The sequence below is a fragment of the Rhinopithecus roxellana genome, chromosome 8 (assembly GCF_007565055.1).
Source record: "Rhinopithecus roxellana isolate Shanxi Qingling chromosome 8, ASM756505v1, whole genome shotgun sequence".
Classification (NCBI taxonomy): domain Eukaryota; kingdom Metazoa; phylum Chordata; class Mammalia; order Primates; family Cercopithecidae; genus Rhinopithecus; species Rhinopithecus roxellana.
In genome coordinates, this window is record NC_044556.1 from 127,913,103 (window position 1) to 127,930,661 (window position 17,559).

General features: G+C 43.3%; 1 protein-coding gene across 1 annotated transcript in view; it reads right to left on the reverse strand.

Annotated features, from left to right (window-relative positions):
* Nucleotides 1–17,559, reverse strand: part of LOC104672018 (protein transport protein Sec16B) — a 48,317-nt gene that overhangs the window by 24,096 nt on the left and 6,662 nt on the right. Inside the window, exons 6-13 of the mRNA XM_030936452.1 lie at nt 15,561–15,705; nt 14,762–14,913; nt 14,314–14,375; nt 12,821–12,956; nt 12,132–12,362; nt 7,626–7,723; nt 5,298–5,379; nt 991–1,108 (exon numbers count right to left, since the gene is read on the reverse strand). Of these exons, the coding sequence (XP_030792312.1) occupies nt 991–1,108; nt 5,298–5,379; nt 7,626–7,723; nt 12,132–12,362; nt 12,821–12,956; nt 14,314–14,375; nt 14,762–14,913; nt 15,561–15,705 (1,024 nt within the window). The remainder of the gene's footprint in view (nt 1–990; nt 1,109–5,297; nt 5,380–7,625; nt 7,724–12,131; nt 12,363–12,820; nt 12,957–14,313; nt 14,376–14,761; nt 14,914–15,560; nt 15,706–17,559) is intronic.

A 17,559-nucleotide genomic window follows, 5' to 3' on the forward strand; every position in this document is an offset into this window, starting at 1 on the left:
AGAATAAGGCACGATTTCACCTTCTTCCTAAAGGATTTTTGATGAGGAATTCTCTGAACATTTTAGTCTTTCCTGAGGGTGAAAAATGAGTTTGAAATGCCTGCACCTGAGCAAAGAAGGAGACTACTGGGAGTCGCCATTCTTAAACTAGGCTTCCTGGAGCACCATTGTTTTCCCTGCTAAAGTCAAACATAAAAATCACATTAATTACCAACATGTTTTGAAATGTTCTCCCATACATTTTCCGCTGCCTCAAAATTGAGTTAATTCAACTAGGTACAATACCTAGCACAGTGTCTGGCCCCCAAGAAGGGTTCAACAAACATTAGTTCCCTTCTACTCAGGGTGCTGCAGGGTCTCCCTATGACTTGGCACAACCTTACCATAGCTATTTAAGTTTAACAGAGCAATAGTTTAAAGAGCCCCATGGGAGCACCATGATTTCTAGATGCTCTGCTTCTTGGCTAAATTTGAGAACCACTGGTCTGGAACATTCAATAGTCCCTAAGTGTTTATAAGGCCACATTCACAGAGAGATGATAGAAAGAAAGACTACAGGGTTAACCCAGAGTGGTTCAGGCAAAAACAGAATTTCCTATCTGATTGAACTGGGTCACTGAGAAATTTACAGCAACAGGAGGCAAGGTGTCCTATGCGTTAACTCCATCCACAGGGGAATCTGACCCAGGGCTAGAAAAATCAGCTGCTCAGAGCAGACTCCTACAGCTGCAGAACACCAAGTCTCAGGGGCCTGGCCTGCATTCACTCACAGCAGAAATTCTGCGAAACAGAGAGACAAGAAGGACATGCATTTCCCTGGAGTTACTTTCCTCAAAACATGGAGGCTCCTGGGTCCAGGAAAAGCCTGGGGCATAGACTCTGGCCCTACCTAGAATCTGAGAATCTAAGAGCAGGATGTTTAAAGCTGGCCTGGACAGGGAGGAGTTGGGGAGGGGAGGGGAAGGGCGGGTCAATGCTGGTGTCGCTTACCCAGAGTGTCACCCATGGCAACAATCGCACGCTGATACAGCTCCGGGTCCCCAGCCTGATTTGACAGAATCACAGCCAAGTGAGGCCTCCAGTCTCCCCACTGCTTTTCTCCACAACACTGAAAAGCACCAGAAAAAAATAACTTAAATGTACAATCATTTAGGAATGGCCAGATGTACATAAAGAAGGCTTTTGTCTATTTCCTGGTTCAGAAGCTGTCAGAGAACGCCCACTCTACCACCTGCAATGCTGCCATTCATTTATTTAGAGTTCTCATCTTTAAAAAGGTAAAACTCTCAGAAGGACACAGATAGACAGATACGTACACATGCATACATACATGCATTCACAGGGATATTGGAAAATGGATAAATTTTTTTTTTTTTTTTTTTTTTTTTTTGAGACGGAGTCTCGCTCTGTCGCCCAGGCTGGAGTGCAGTGGCCAGATCTCAGCTCACTGCAAGCTCCGCCTCCCAGGTTTACGCCATTCTCCTGCCTCAGCCTCCCGAGTAGCTGGGACTACAGGCGCCCGCCACCACGCCCAGCTAGTTTTTTGTATTTTTTAGTAGAGACGGGGTTTCACTGTGTTAGCCAGGATGGTCTCGATCTCCTGACCTCGTGATCCGCCCGTCTCGGCCTCCCAAAGTGCTGGGATTACAGGCTTGAGCCACCGCGCCCGGCCTGGATAAATAAAATGACATTGCTCACTTACTATTTTTCACATTTCTCCCCAGTGCCTGACCCCCAGATAGCTAGAGACAAAACTCAGAAAAACCCTGAGGCTTCAGCGGTTTTTTGGTTCAAGATCAAACATCCTTGGCTCATGAGTAGAAGAGGCCACAGCCTGTCACAGAAGTCAGGGGAACACGGGCTTGCTTAATGTCTTACCAAATGCCTATGTTTTCTGACTTTACAAAGCCCATTCACACACATCCTCTTATTTAATCTTTACAGCAACCTTACGAAGTCCAGTTCCTATTACTACTTCAGGAATAAGAAAATCAAGCCAAGTGTCCCAGCTAGGACAATGCAGAGGCAGCAGAATTCCACCAGGGGGCAACAGAGAGTAAGCAGCGTGGTGGAAATGTACAAAACCCCGCATAAATGGTGTTTTCCCTACCATCTCTCCCTAAGGCTGTCCTACTAAACAAAGGAGAATTTCAAGGCAGAAAATATCAATAAAGAAACAATATAATGTCATGGAAACAACACAGGCCCCAACTCGAGTCCTGCATCTTACTAGCTTACCTTGAGCAAGTTTCTTAATGTCTCTGAACCTTTGTTTTCTCATCCCTAAAATGGAGATCATAATTTCTACCTAACAGGTTATTGTTGATAATAAAATAAGATAGTTGTGTAAAGCACATCGCATGGTGCTTCACATTTGGTTTGCACTTAATTACATATAGGTATAAATACACACACACACACACACACACAGTTGGAAGCTGAGCAGAGGAAAGAGGTGATTTGCACAGCTGCCTACCTTCCGATTTGTTATATAGATAGGTAGGGCAGGAGATTGCCAATAATAACTAAGATTTGGAGGTTAAAACCATTCATAATTACTTGGTCTTTGTAATTATCCCAGGGAATAAAAGATGCTTTATTCAACTCCATTTTATACCCACTCCTTGTTGATCTGGTCAATGCAGTGTGAAGAGGATGATGACAATGATGGTGATGATAAATCATAATAATAGCAGTTCTCATGTGTCACATCGAACCATGAACCATATCCTGTGCTAAGCATTTCTCCTACCAACAATCACATGTGCTAAGTCCTATTATGACCTTCATTTTAACATGTAAGCCAAGCTGCTTCTTGCTGATCTACAGAAACCAGCAAAAGAGAAGGAAATCCCTTGCTAAACACACACACACACACAAAGAAAAACTTAGAGGTCATTATTCTGTCTCCTCGCTGGTGATTTGAAAAAGATCACTATGAATCAGATCAATGGAGAAGTGGAGGGGACACAGGAGAGAGAGAGAGAGAGAGAGAGATAAAGCACCAACATTTATTAATTAACGTCAATGGGCCAAGCATGATGGTTGATATGTTCAGATGTTCTCTCTCCTTTAATTTTCACAATAACTCTACTGGTTAGGAACAAAAATCCCAATAAAGATTAAAAACTGAGGCTCTGTGAGATTAAGAAACAAAGCCAAGTTCACCTGGCAGAAAGGCGTACAGAGTCTAGGTTAAACTGGTGTGAAACCCACGTCTGTGTTGTCCTGTTGCCGTGCTTTTCCACCACCCCACTCATCACATGAAACTGAAATCCAGCCTTTTAGTACATGCTGAAGTGCTGGGAAACTCCCTAAGATCGAATAATGCATTGACACATCACCTCTGGCTCCTCCGTTTTCTCATCTAAAAATAAGGGAAATTTAGCTAACTCTACTATTACAAAAAAAAAAAAAACAACAACAACCATAGCTAATTGTATCACTTCCTGCATTTAGTGCTTCGTGACATAATGCAGTTCCATTGTGGAGCACAGGCCAGTCCACTGAATTGTGAGGCACACTCTGTGCTACAAAATAGCCAGTTGATTTGATGACGGGGCATGAAAATCATTTCTCTTTTCTTGGAATTAGCCACAAGCAATAAGAAGGATAAAAAAATAAAGGAAAAGCGTGAGGTCAATTTTTATTAAAACTAGTGTTCACAAAACCCAAGCCTCAAGATATAAGAAAAGGCTACCAAAAGTAACGGAGATTGGACAGAGTCCCTCCATGGGGAAGCCGAGAGGACACAAGGGAGAGGACCCCACAGCTCTCCCCACCAGCTGGAGAGTGGCAAAGGCAACTCAGGCTCACACGGAAAACTCTGGGTCCTGCAGAAAATGCCAGATGGCCTGGAATATGGCCTGGCCCATCCTCTGCACAAACCTAATATCAATAACTGGAAATATAAACCCAGGAAAGATTCAACTCCTTTAAAGTTATGTAATATGAGAAAGCAAGCACAGAATATATACAAATACACCCTAAGACAGAAGGAGGAAGGTAACATGAAAAATAGAGGGGAGAGAGAACATTTACTACAAAAATGTTACCACAAAACAAATGAAAAATTGTCACCAAACATTTTGTCATGAATTTAAGTAAAATAATGAAACAATTGCGTCTGTGAAGCAAGAGCATAATCTGAGTTATAAGAGCCCAGGAAATAGATGGTGGATAACAGGAGATGAATGTAATGTGCAGAGCTCAGGAAAAAAGTAAGGGGAAATTGAAGAAATAGACAGAAACACCAGAGCACAAAAGCAAGAGACACCGGTGAAAACACAGTAAAGGACAGAGGAAGGAAAAAAGAAAGGAAGGAAACAGGGAAGGAGGAAGGAAGGGAGGGAGGGAGGGAGGGAGGGAGGAAGGAAGGGAGGGAGGGAGGGAGGGAGGAAGGAAGGGAGGGAGGCAGGGAGGAGGGAAGGAAGGGCGGGCAAGAGAGGAAAGAAGATAATAAAAAATTATTAAAGAGAAAATTATAGGTATAATTCATATATGTATATATATGAAATATGTGTACATGGAATTCCTGAAAAGGAAACCAAAATAACGGGAACAAAACAAATATTGAAGGATATAATCCAATAAAACATTCCTGAACTCTAACATATGAATGTACATATTAAAAGAACATGTTATATATACCCCAAGGAAAAAAATGGATCCAGACAGTCAACACCAGGGCATAATCTAGTAAAGTGACTGGACGTCAAAGGTAAGGAAGGAATACTTTGGGGCCAAAAGATCAAGTCTCCTATAATGGGCAAACTATCAAGCTGGCCTCAGACTCTCAGCCACATCAACTCTAGAAGACTGAAATTGCGTATGTCCAGCTTTGAAGTGCCAGTGTGCAGTGGTGGGAAGCATTCCTCCAGAGAAAAAGAAGGGCAGCCCTGCCAGGGGAAGCCTGCAGAACAGGCACAGGTCCTCTTGCCATTCACAGCAGAGCAGGCAGCTTTGACATTTTGGGAAGGCCAAGGTCTTCAGAGTCAGACAGACCCAGACAGATCCTGAGCCCACCACTCACTATCTCTGACCTTGGGTCATCTTACACCTTTGCAGCTCAGTTTCCACATCTGCAAAGCAGAGAGAATATTTCCTACCTCTATGCATTAAACCAAATAATATGCATCAAAGCACTTAGCACAGGGCCCAGCACATGGTAAGTGATTAACAAACTATTAATATTATCATCACGTTTGCTCCTGAAAGCCATCACACTCCTGAGCAGTCCCCACCCCATCAAGCCCTTGGGATGCCAGGGTGGTAAAGGAATCCTGTCACAGGGGTACCGTGGCTGCCTGTGGAATCCTCCCCGACATGAGCTGGAATAGGGTCTGCAGTGGGTCATTGACCGCCAGCGTGCTGGTGAAGCTGCAGAGAGAAGGATAGTCAGTGAAGACCACACCCAGGGAACCTCTTTACCCATTGCCCACAAAGCTCAGGGCCTCACATAATTTTATCAGATTTTGGCAGCTTCCTTAGGAACGTGAACATCTCTTTACTTTCTGCCATGCCTCTGTCACATCCTCCTTTGAGGAGAGATGGCAGGGTCCTCAATCTACCGCACACCCCAGCTAGATCTCATTGTTGGGGGTATTTTCTGCACCTTGGTCTCAATGGCCTAACTATGGAATAACCATTTCTGTGGGTCTTCTTCCATCACTGAGATGACCCACTGACATCTCAAAGGTCCCCTGGAGAGCCACAGCAGTTTATCTGGAAGCTCTTCTCCATGGGCACCCCCCTTCCCAGCCACCCAGATCTCCCACTCCCTGCAGCCCTCCCCCACACCAAGCCCACAGCACTCAGTGCCGTTTTTCTGGCTCATCAAGAGCCTGGGTCTGTAGTGCTTTTGCTCACAAGCACTAAATAGCCATTTTCAGTAACCAAAGAGGCGTGGAACAGGGGCCAGAAATGATCCTGCTGATGACAAACCATGGGATATGCTTAACAAGGATATAATAAGCTCTACAGCTGATTTGAGATTTAAGCCTACTCAGTGAGAGGTATTTTTCACAATTCACTGGGCTCCATCAAAAATCAATGGCCCAAGGCAAAAACCTGTAGCAGAGATGTATGCTACAATGTGGGGCTGTGGGATGTTCGTTTTCAAAGCCGAAAGGCAAATCATCCTCAAAACACCGTCCTTTATTTAACAGCACTCTTGCCACCGGAACTCCAAGCAGGTATCATAATACAACTTCTATGTTCCTCACCATTCCAGTCTCCAGGAAGACTGAAGGGTGGAGTCGTCACGAGACTCAACCGAGGCCATCACGCAGAATGGGCTGGCCGGTGGTGCAGTCACTAGTCCCTCAGACTGAACTTAACATGGAAGTGTTAAGTGTTTTTGTTTGTTGGTTTGTTTGTTTTTTTGAGATGCAGTTTTGCTCTTGTTGCCCAGGCTGGAGTGCAATGATGTGATCTCTGCTCACTGCAACCACCACCTCCCAGGTTCAAGCGATTCTCCTGTCTCAGCTTCCAGAGTAGCTGGAATTACAGGCGCCCGCCACCATGTCCAGCTAATATTTGTATTTTTAGTAGAGACGGGGTTTCACCATGTTGGCCAGGCTGGTCTCAGATTCCTGACCTCAGGTGATCCAGCCACCTTGGCCACCCAAAGTGCTGGGATTACAGGCGTGAGCCACCATGCCGACGCAAGTGTCATCTTCTAATTCAACCTCTGCCCAACAGGATTTACGGCCAATTCAAATGTAAGTTCAGCTGAGAGGATAGCTTCACAGCTTTAACCAGCACTAGAAGCTAAGCACTTTGAGGTAGCATCTTTCTTGCTGTCTGACCCAAGTCTGCCCCTTACAGGAGGGTGCCTCACCCCACCCACCACATTTGTCCCTGCCAACCCATGGATGCTAGGAGGAGCCTGAAGGACTTACTCAGAAACCCTTCTCCATCCAGCACCCCTATTTGATCCTGGCTTTCTTTCACTCTGTTTCATCTCCTTATTCCAAACTCCTGGCTATGGACCCTTGCTTCCATCCCTACCTCATCCTGGTTTGGGCATTTTTCCTGGTCCACGCTGGCACCCAGACCACAGTGTGCTGACGTCATTTCTGACTAAGCACATCTCTTCAGTCTCAACACCTCCCACTGCTGCCGATGCAGACTTCTGGATCTCACTGCCAGTGCAAAAAATCCTTTTCCTACCACAGCTCACGACCCTGCTACCCCACACCCCTACCCTACTCTCAGTACCCAGAACCTCATCACAAATATAAACAGTAGACAACTGCTTACACCAAAGACCCTCAGTCCCAAGGCTCTAAGGAAGTGATCACCTACCCCTTATTACCAGAACTAGCTGGAACAGCCCCTCCCAAAGAGAGAAGGCTACTGCAATGTAAAAACCTATTTAATTTTTGGAAACTCTCACCCTGGGCAATTTTACTAAAACTCTGTATTCAATTTAGCAGGTAGAAAGAATGTATCTGTGTCTAAAACAGAGAAATGCTATGTCCAGCTCAGAAAAGAGAACATGGAAAGATCCTTGGAGTGTGAGGCTCCTCGGTGCGTCTGGCGTTTCTCCACACCCTCATCCTCCACCTTTGGTGAGGAGGCCTCTCTGCCCCACTGGTCTCTTTTGTTAAGTTCCAACTCACCCACTCATGACCCAGCTGTAGGTCCGTGGGTCCATCTTGCTGGACAAGAACAAAGCATGGCCCCACAAGTGGTTCTTCATGGCCCACTCCAAGGCTTCCTGAAAACCAAAACATCACATTCAAGAGTGCCTTTCCCACCTTCCACTCACAACAAGTTCCTGTGCTTAGGCACTGCTGCATCCTGAGCAGCGGAGGCTGGGCTTCAGAAAATTCTTAGAGCCTCATATAAGAATGTGAACAGCCAGGAAGTAGGTTATAGCTAGCATAGTGTTTTTCTCTAGGCTGTCACCTTCACCAGCCTTCACTTTATCAAAATCCACTGTGCTATTCCATCAGCTTCCCGTCAGACATGGTTGCCAGTTAGCCTCAACTCTTTAGCAAAAGTTTCATAGCACTTGAACATCAAGACTACAGTAAATACCAATGTATAGTGTACTTGAAAATCACTAAGAGAGGAGATTTTAAGTGTTCTCATTAGAAAAAACATGATAAATATGTGATGTGACACATATGTTAACTAGCCCCATTTAGCCATTCCACAGTGTGTGTATATATATACATATATATCATGTTGTATACTATACATATATACAACTTTTGTCAATTAAAAAAATAAAAGACAGCATCATATACAAAAACAAGGAATTAAATATTTAAATGGAAAAATGAAAAGTACTTCAACTTCATTTTTATAAATTAATTTTGAAGTAGAAAAAGCCTTTCTAAACATGACCCCCAGAAACTTACAATTTTACACAGAAAGCCCTAAAAACATAAAGAGCTCCAACAAATCAATAAGTGAGAATCAGAGACTCAATAGAAAAATGCAGGAAATCAATGACAAAAAATTCACATATTAAAAAATATTCAACTTTGGCCGGGTGCGGTGTCTCAAGCCTGTAATCCCAGCACTTTGAGAGGCCGAGACGGGTGGATCACAAGGTCAGGAGATCGAGACCATCCTGGCTAACAGTGGTGAAACCCCGTCTCTACTAAAAAATACAAAAAACTAGCCGGGTGAGGTGGCGGGCGCCTGTAGTCCCAGCTACTCGGGAGGCTGAGGCAGGAGAATGGTGTAAACCCGGGAGGCAGAGCTTGCAGTGAGCTGAGATCCGGCCACTGCACTCCAGCCTGGGTGACAGAGCGAGACTCCGTTTCAAAAAAAAAAAAAAAAAAAAAAAAAAAAAAAAAAAAATTCAACTTCATTGAATTCATTTTGAATTGAATTGAATTGAACGTATTCATTTCAATAAGAGAAATGCAGGCCCAGTGTGGTGGCTCACACCTGTAATCCCTACACTTTGGGAGGTTGAGGGGGAGGATCACTTGAGCCCAGGAGTTTGAGACCAGCCCTGGCAACACAGCAAGACCCCATATCTACAAAAAAATTTTAAATTCGCTGATAATTTTTTCTTTTGAGACAGTCTCTCTCTGTCACCCAGGTTGGAGTGCAGTGGCATGATCTCAGCTCACTGCAACCTCCACTTCCCAGGTTTAAGCAATTCTCATGCCTCAGCCTCCCAAGTAGCTGGGACTACAGGCTATACCACCATGCCTGGCTAATTTTTGTATTTTTTGTAGAGATGGGGTTTCTCCATGTCACCCAGGCTGGTCTGAAACTCCTGGCCTCAAGTAATCTGCCTGCCTCCCAAAATGCTGGGATTACAGGCGTGAGTCACCACGTCCAGCCTTTTTTCACTTCTCAGACTGGCACCTATCAAAGAGTTTGAAACATACTGTGGTAAGAATGTAGGAAAACAGGCACTCTCTTGCATTGCTGGTAGAGTGAATTGGCACAACCTCTAAAAGGCAATTTGTCAGTATCTATCAAAATTACAAACCATATCCTTTGCCCAACACTCTGCCTCTAGAAATTTATCTTACATATATTCTTTCACACTGGGCAAAATGACAGTGGTTATTCATTGCAACATTGTAATTGCAGAAGACTGGAAGTACTCTTCATGTCAAGCTATATGAGGTTTAGTTAAATTAATTATAATTTATCAGTAGAAAACTATGCCAATGTAAGAAATAATGAGAAAGGTATTTATATAGGCTATAGAGCAGAGGTCAGCAAAATATGGCCTAAAGGCCAAATCCAGCACACTGCCTATTTTGGTACAGGCCATAGCCTCAGAATAGTTACTACCTTTTTAAGTGATTGGAAAAAAAATTTTTTTAATTTCACTATGCATTATAAGTATATGGTAACTCAAATTTCTATGTCTATAAATGAAGTTTACTGAAACACGGCCACACCCATTCATTTACATATTTTCTGTGACCACTTTCACACTATAAAGGCAGAGCTGAGTAGTTGTACTAGAGGCCCCATGGCCTGCAAAATGTAAAACGTTTACATTTTACATTTTTTACATCTGTCCAATTATAGAAAAAGTTTGGCAACCCTAAAAAGAGTGTTTTCTGAGGTATTTTGTAAAATGGAAAAGGGAAGGCACAGAAATGGTATATAGTACGCTATTTTTTAACAAAGAGAAAATAACAATATAAGCATAAAATTTCTCTGGATATTTCAGAGAGAAAAATTGGGTGACTAGGGGATGAGAGCATCATTTCCCAATTATGTCTTTTTTATATTTTAATTTTTGAATGAAATCGATTCAAATTGATTTTAATTATCTATCCAAACACTTAAATTTTTATGACTTTTGTAAAGTATAATCTCAACCTCAAAATTAAGCTAGAAATCAATCTTCATCTGTTTAAAGTACAGACAGTCCCTGCTTTATGAGTTTTTGACTTTACAATGGTGTGAAATCGATACACATTTGGTAGAAACTGTACTTCAAGTGCCCATACAACCATTCTGTTTTTCACTTTCAGTAACATATTCAATAAATTATATGAGATATTTAGCACCTTATTAAAAAGGAGGCTCTGGGTTAGATGATTTTGTGGGTTAAGGTAAACATTCTGAGTACATGTGAGGTAGGCTAGGCTAAGTTATGATGTTGGGTTAGGTGTATCAAATGCATTTTCAACTTATGATTTTTCTATTTAATGATGGGTTTATTGGGATATAAACATTGTAAGTCGAGGAGCATCTGTATTCAATATTGATTGGAAGCCTTAGATATAGCAGCAGGAGTATTTGTAAACAAACTTCCTGGAAATTAATTTGGTGTATATATAAAGAACCTTTTTTTTGTTTTGTTTTGTTTTTGTTTTTGTTTTTGTTTTTGTTTTGAGGCGGAGTCTCGCTCTGTCGCCTGGACTGGGGTACAGTGGCCAGATCTCAGCTCACTGCAAGCTCCGCCTCCCGGGTTTACGCCATTCTCCTGCCTCAGCCTCCAGAGTAGCTGGGACTACAGGCGCCCGCCACCTCGCCCGGCTAGTTTTTGTATCTTTAGTAGAGACGGGGTTTCACCGTGTTAGCCAGGATGGTCTCTATCTCCTGACCTCGTGATCCGCCCGTCTCAGCCTCCCAAAGTGCTGGGATTACAGGCTTGAGCCACCGCGCCCGGCCATAAAGAACCTTTTAAAAGTGCATACCATTTATATACCCAGTAATTCCACTTCTAGGAATCTGTCCTAAAAAATTTAAAAGATCAGCTAAAGACTCATGTAACAAGATGTGTAAATGATATAATTTATAATGGTGGACAAAATTGTAAATAGTCTAAATATTCAATAATAGTAGAATAGCTAAATAAAATATGATACATAATATGATGGAATATTGTATAACTATTTTTTAAATGGTGTTGTTGGAGCATATTTAATGCCATGAGGGTATTTTACCATATCATCTTAAGTTTAAAAAGAGAAATAAACAATTGTATATGCAATTTTATTTTCTTTTTAATATATATGCATGGAAAAATGCTGGAAGTAAATATATCAAAATGTTAACAGGTATTATCTTTTCGATTTTTAATTTTTTTATTTTTAATTTTTATGAGTACATAGTAGGTATATATATTTATGGAGTAAAATATATGAGATATTTTGGTACAGGCTTGCAATGTTTAATAATCACATCATGATAAATGGGGTATCCATCCCCTCAAGCATTTATCCTTTGTGTTACAAACAATCCAATTATACTCTTTTGGTTATTTTTAAAAGTATAATTAAATTATTATTGACTGTAGTTCCCCTGTTGTGCTATAAAATACTGTCATATTCATTCTTTTTTTTTTTTTTTTTTGCACAATTAACCCTCCCAACCTCCCTCCCACCCTCCCCTACTGCCCTTCCCAGCCTCTGGTAACCATCCTTCTACTCTCCATCTCCATGAGTTCAACTGTTTTGATTTTTAGATCCCACAAATAAGTGAGAACATGTGATGTTTGTCTTTCTGTACCTGGCTTATTTCATTTAATAGTTCATTGTCTTTTAATGGTAGAACTGTGGGTGTTTTTATTTTCTTTGTTGTTTCTTTCTGAACTTCTCGCATCCTCCCTGAAATGAGTATATACTATTCACACAATTGGGGCAGGGGTGAGTGGTGGAGAGGGATTGGGCGAAGGGCATACTTGCCTTCTTCCTTCCATAGTAGAGCAGTCTAGTGAATTTCTCCACGATCTGCGCAGGTGTCTCCACACTGGGGGGGATCTCTCCGGTGAGCAGGTTCGGGGTCCCAGAGCTCAGCACTGGCCAGTCCTCATCGGTCAGGCTGATGAGGTTGGCCACAGGGGGCTGCCGTTGGTACTTCTCCAGCTTCTTGCAGTCTTGCATTAGCAGCTCAGCAATGTCAGACCCCACCATGGACTGTAAGGCAAAGAGGATCATCTGAGGAGAATCCTATGGGTCCTCAGGCTGGCCGCCCCAGCTGGAGAAGGAAGGCACCAGGGAGCCTGCCTTCTTCGCAAGGAGTCCAATTATGCAAACATAAGGCAGTCCTTTCTTAGATTGCTATATTTCAAACTTCAGCATCACTATCATGGTTATTTTCTGCCTGTCAGGAGCCACAAAGCTTACCAGAAACATTTACAATTTCACAGGTATATTACCTGGCTGGTGCAATAACTCAGAAACTACAATATTCCCAGACCAAGGAAGATCATCAGGGAAGATTTGCATTAGCAAACTGGCATTGACATGTGAGCAATTTTTCCCCTTGGAGCAATTTGTGGCTTCTTTAACATTGCCATAAACATAATCTTATCTATCCCATGAAGACTTAAATTTCAGCCTGCACCTGCTCTCCCACCAAAACAGTAACTTACCCCATTTTGGCGACAAAGGAGAACCAAGAGCTGCCACAGTAGAGCTGAGTCTCTGCTCCCCAGTGTCTCATATTTGCAGCTCTGAGCTGCTTTCTGCTGGCAAAACGTCATAATATCCACCTTATGTATATCTTCCCTACATGGAAAAAATTTAGGGAGCGAAGAGTGAGCAGGCAGACACTTCCCTGTTTCGGACCCCAGGCTCCTCCTAAGTATGCAAGTCCTGGCTGGGCTGTGGTTGAGATAGAAATCTGACAAGTCAGGGCTAAGAGTAATGAGTCTATAGCTATAGGATAGTTATTTTCTTATAGAACAGGAAGAAATTTCAGAGATTCTCTCATGCACCCCCTCCATTTCATAGATGAAGCAACAGAGGCCCAGAGACCTGAAGTCACTGTACAGGATAGCAAGTAAAAGCAGACTTTGGAGTCAGATAACCCTGGGTCTAAATCTTGGTCTGCCACTTCTCTGTTTAGACAAGTTTCTTACCTCCTCTGAGCCTCAGCTTTGTCCCCTAAAATAGGGACAGTAAAAGAACATACCTCCATACAAAAAGGAATTAGAAAATTGTGCGGCATGTATTAAGTGATCAATATGATTGGCATTATGATTTGCTCAAGATCATCCAATAATATCAAAGCCAAGTTAGGCTTAGTACCCCACTCTTTGAATAACCCAACTCGCTTTTTTGCCCCATATCTGTATACCCGTGTGTAAGAAACAGAGAGAACACTCATTTTTACTTGAGGGAACTGTCAGATGCCATAAGAGGAATACATTTATATATTGGTGATGATACTTTCCATGTGAATAATCTCACTTGAGACTCACAGACAAGCCTCGGGTAGGGAGAGCAGGTGTTATACCACTTCCAGGGGGAAAACTACGGTTCAGAGAGGGCTGACCTGTCCACCATGGTATTCCTAGTACGTAGGATGCCTGAGCCTGAGACCCACGTGGGCTGTCATCCAGCAAGGACTCTCTCCTCAACAAAGATGCCCTGAGTTACATTTATCAGAAATATAACTAAATATTTAAAAGCAGTCCTAGCTGAGTACTGCAGAGGGCTCACTCGCACACTGTTCCATAACTTGAACACTGCCGATCTTATCTACCTCTCCAGGAAAAAGCCACTGTTACAAGAATTGTTTCTGCTATGATCCACTCGTCAGGGACTTCCCAGGCGATGCTCCACTTTTCTGCTAACATCTATCAAGCACACGGAACACTAAAACTTCCTACCATGCAGCCTCTGCAAAATGGAACTGGTTTTAGATTTCTAAACTGTCATGCTAATTTTGCTTTCTGTCCTTCAACTATTGAATGGCTTGTCAGAATGACTCAGGCCACATCTGGTTCTATCTTGCAGCACAGAGAATTCCACTCCAACAAGGACGGACTTTTTTTTTTTCAAGGAAACCAAGAACATATCTCCAAAATGCTGATCTGAGCAGGAAGATTGCCCTTACTCAGCAGCTCTTACAGCATTTTACCTAATCAAGGGTCCTGAGAAACTTCTCATCTCCTCTTGCTCTTCAGAATCATTAAGAATAACCTGCAATAAAACAATCAGATTTTATCTTTACGACTGTGTCCACCCTAGGCCCCTTTCAGTCAAGTCTAGTATCAGACCCCAGGGCCGTGGGGCTAGGATGTGGCTCAAGGCCTTGTAGAGAAAGCAGAAAGAAAAAAGTGAATCTTGTTGCTAAAGATGAGCCACTGACATCTCAGGAAAAACATAACTCTAGCATCAATTCTTTCAGAGAAGAGCCCCACCCATTCCTGCACCCCCCAAATCCAGGGGGTACATGGCCCAGTTTCCACAAGAGCATCCCATTCCTGGAGATGCCCCAGCTCAGGCACAGGAAAGCAAGGTAAGCACGTTAGGAGTAGTTAGGTAAGCAGTGTGCCGGCATTCCAGGGACACTGGGTCTTCTTTACCTCTATGCTGTGCAGTTCAACAAGAGCTGCTTGCCCGTCAGTGGGAGAGCTGGGACCTACACGCACCAGCTGACCTCCTGGCCCGAAACTCACAGGAACATGAGGAACGTAGAACTTCATGGGTGCTTTGGGACCAGCTGAGGAGACATCCTCTGACCAACAGACACAGATGGACATTGTTAGCGTTACTTCCATCACTTTTCTTTAGTTCAGGAATATGCCACAGACGTATTTCTGCCCAAATTCTGCCTGAACCAAAATAAGATTCTGGGTGGGTCGTGTAATTAGAAGAAGCCCATGTTCCCTGCGCCAGTCAGATTTAAGCCTCTGAGAATGTGTCATAATACAATGCATGGGCTTGATGATTCAGTCCAAATGATAATGCACTCAGCCCAGACTCTAAGTGATGTTGAGAGGCCAACGAGTCTCTGGCTTTCGTGGCCTCTATACTCATGACAAAGTTCCTACATCCAGACAAAGCAATGATGCTTTGCATCTTGCTTTTGCTTTTCCTAATTCTCTCTGGTCTTCCCTTTCTTAAAAGCACCACTGAGTGCCCCCTTTCCCAACCTGATGATGGATAGGGGCAGTGCTCCCTTCCAGGAATCAGCTATGATGCAATTACTATTACAAGCAAAAAGATAGAAAATGGAACCAAAGTTGACCTCTCTGCCCCAGAGACCTACATAAGCAAATGAGGTGGACAATGATCCATCATATGGCTGACTTTCCCAGAGACTTTCCACCCAGCCTTTCCACATCAGATTCAACCAACTCTTGTGATCATTTTAGAACCCACCAGCCTGAACTGGACTCCAAGCTGCTGAAGCTGGAGGATCATCCCGCTCAGGGGCATCTGTGATGTACTGACTGAGCTCATAGCTGCTGGAGCTGAGACCAGACTCACGCTGCTGGAGAAGGTTGGACTCACTAGCCAGTGATGGCTGAAAGTTAAAAACAATACAAACACATAGGAAGAAGTTTCAGAGAGCTGGTCTTCTCAAGCGTTCCTTCAAAGAAACAAAACACATACAGTGAAAGTGGATGTGTTGAAAGGAGAAAAAGAGAAAATCAAGTTGATAGGCATTTGCCAAAGGATATATTATGACCCAATGGAAAGAGTGGAGGCTTGGGGTCAGGGGCCCTTGAATTCAAATCTCGGCTTTGTCTTATACGCAGCTGCTGTGCCCCCGGACACGTGACTTAGGCTCTCTGAGCTCAGTGCTTTCATCTGTGATATAATCATATCTGCCCTATATACTTCAAGTAATTCATGTATTCATTCATCAACTTTTTTTTTTTTTTTTTTTGAGACAGAGTCTTGCTCTGTCATGAGACTGGAGTTCAATGGCACGATCTCAGCTCACTGCAACCTCCACCTCCCGGGTTCAAGCTATTCTCCTGCCTCAGCCTCCCAAGTAGCTGTGACTACAGGCACACCACCATGCCAGCTGATTTTTGTATTTTTAGTAGAGACGGGGTTTCACCATGTTGGCCAGGATGGTCTTGATCTCTTGACATCATGATCTGCCCGCCTCAGCCTCCCAAAGTGCTGGGATTACAGGCATGAGCCACCGTGCCTGGCCCTCATTCATTGACTGTTTAATGAGCACCTATTATGCTCTAGGTACCATGCTTTCCCCTTGGATGCAGGTGTAAAGAAATTCATGGGGCCAGGTATGATGGTTCATACTTGTAATCCCAGCACTTTGGTAGGCCAAAGCAGGAGGATCACTTGAGCCCAGGAATTTGAGACCCCAAATTGCAACATAGCAAGACCCCATCTCTACAAAAAAAAATAAATAAATAAAATAAAATAAAAAAATTTAGCTGGGCATGGTGATGCACACCTATAGCCCCAGCTACTTGGGAGGCTGAGGTGGAAGGATCACTTGAGCCCAGGAGTTCAAGGCTGCAGTGAGCTATGACCATGCTGTTACACTCCAGCCTGGGTGACAGAGCAAAACTCTGTCTCTAAAGAAATAAAGAAAGAAATTCATTGATTTACATCTTGTGTGCATACAAGTAAAATAATGAATTCAAAAGCTCTTTGGGCCAGGCCAGGGGCTCACACCTGTAATCCCAGCACTGTGGGAGGCCGACCCAGGAGGATCAGATCGCCTGAGGTTAGGATTTCCAGACCAACCTGGTCAACATGGTGAAACCCCATCTCCACTAAAAACTACAAAAATTAACTGGGCATGGCGGCACACACTTGTAGTCCCAGCTACTAGGGAGGCTGAGCCAGGAGGATCACTTGAATCAGGGAGGCAGAGGTTGCAGTGAGCCGAGATTGTGCCACTGCACTCCAGCCTGTGCAACAGAGTGAGACTCTGTCTCAAGAAAAAAATAAAATAAAATAAAAAGTAAAGCTCTTCGTACACTGTAAAGTGCTATACATGTGTATGTGGCTGCTGTCATTGTATTGTTACTATTAGTCATAATCATATGTGCCCTACCCTATTTAAGCACTAAGTATACAAAAGAAATTGACCTAAAAAATCATACAAACCTAATAAAGGAAACAAGATCAATACAAGACTTTCAAAATTAAGACCCAATCTCTGGCTGAGCGTGGTGGCTCAGACCTGTAATTCCAGCACTTTGGGAGGTCAAGGTAGGCAGATCACGAGGTCAGGAGTTCAAAACCAGCCTGGCCAACATGGTGAAACCCTGTTTCTACTAAAAATACAAAAATTAGCTGGGCATGGTGGGGGGTGCCTGTAACCCTAGCTACTCGGGAGGCTGAGGCAGGAGAATCGCCTGAACCCAGGAGATGAAGGTAGCAGTGAGCCGAG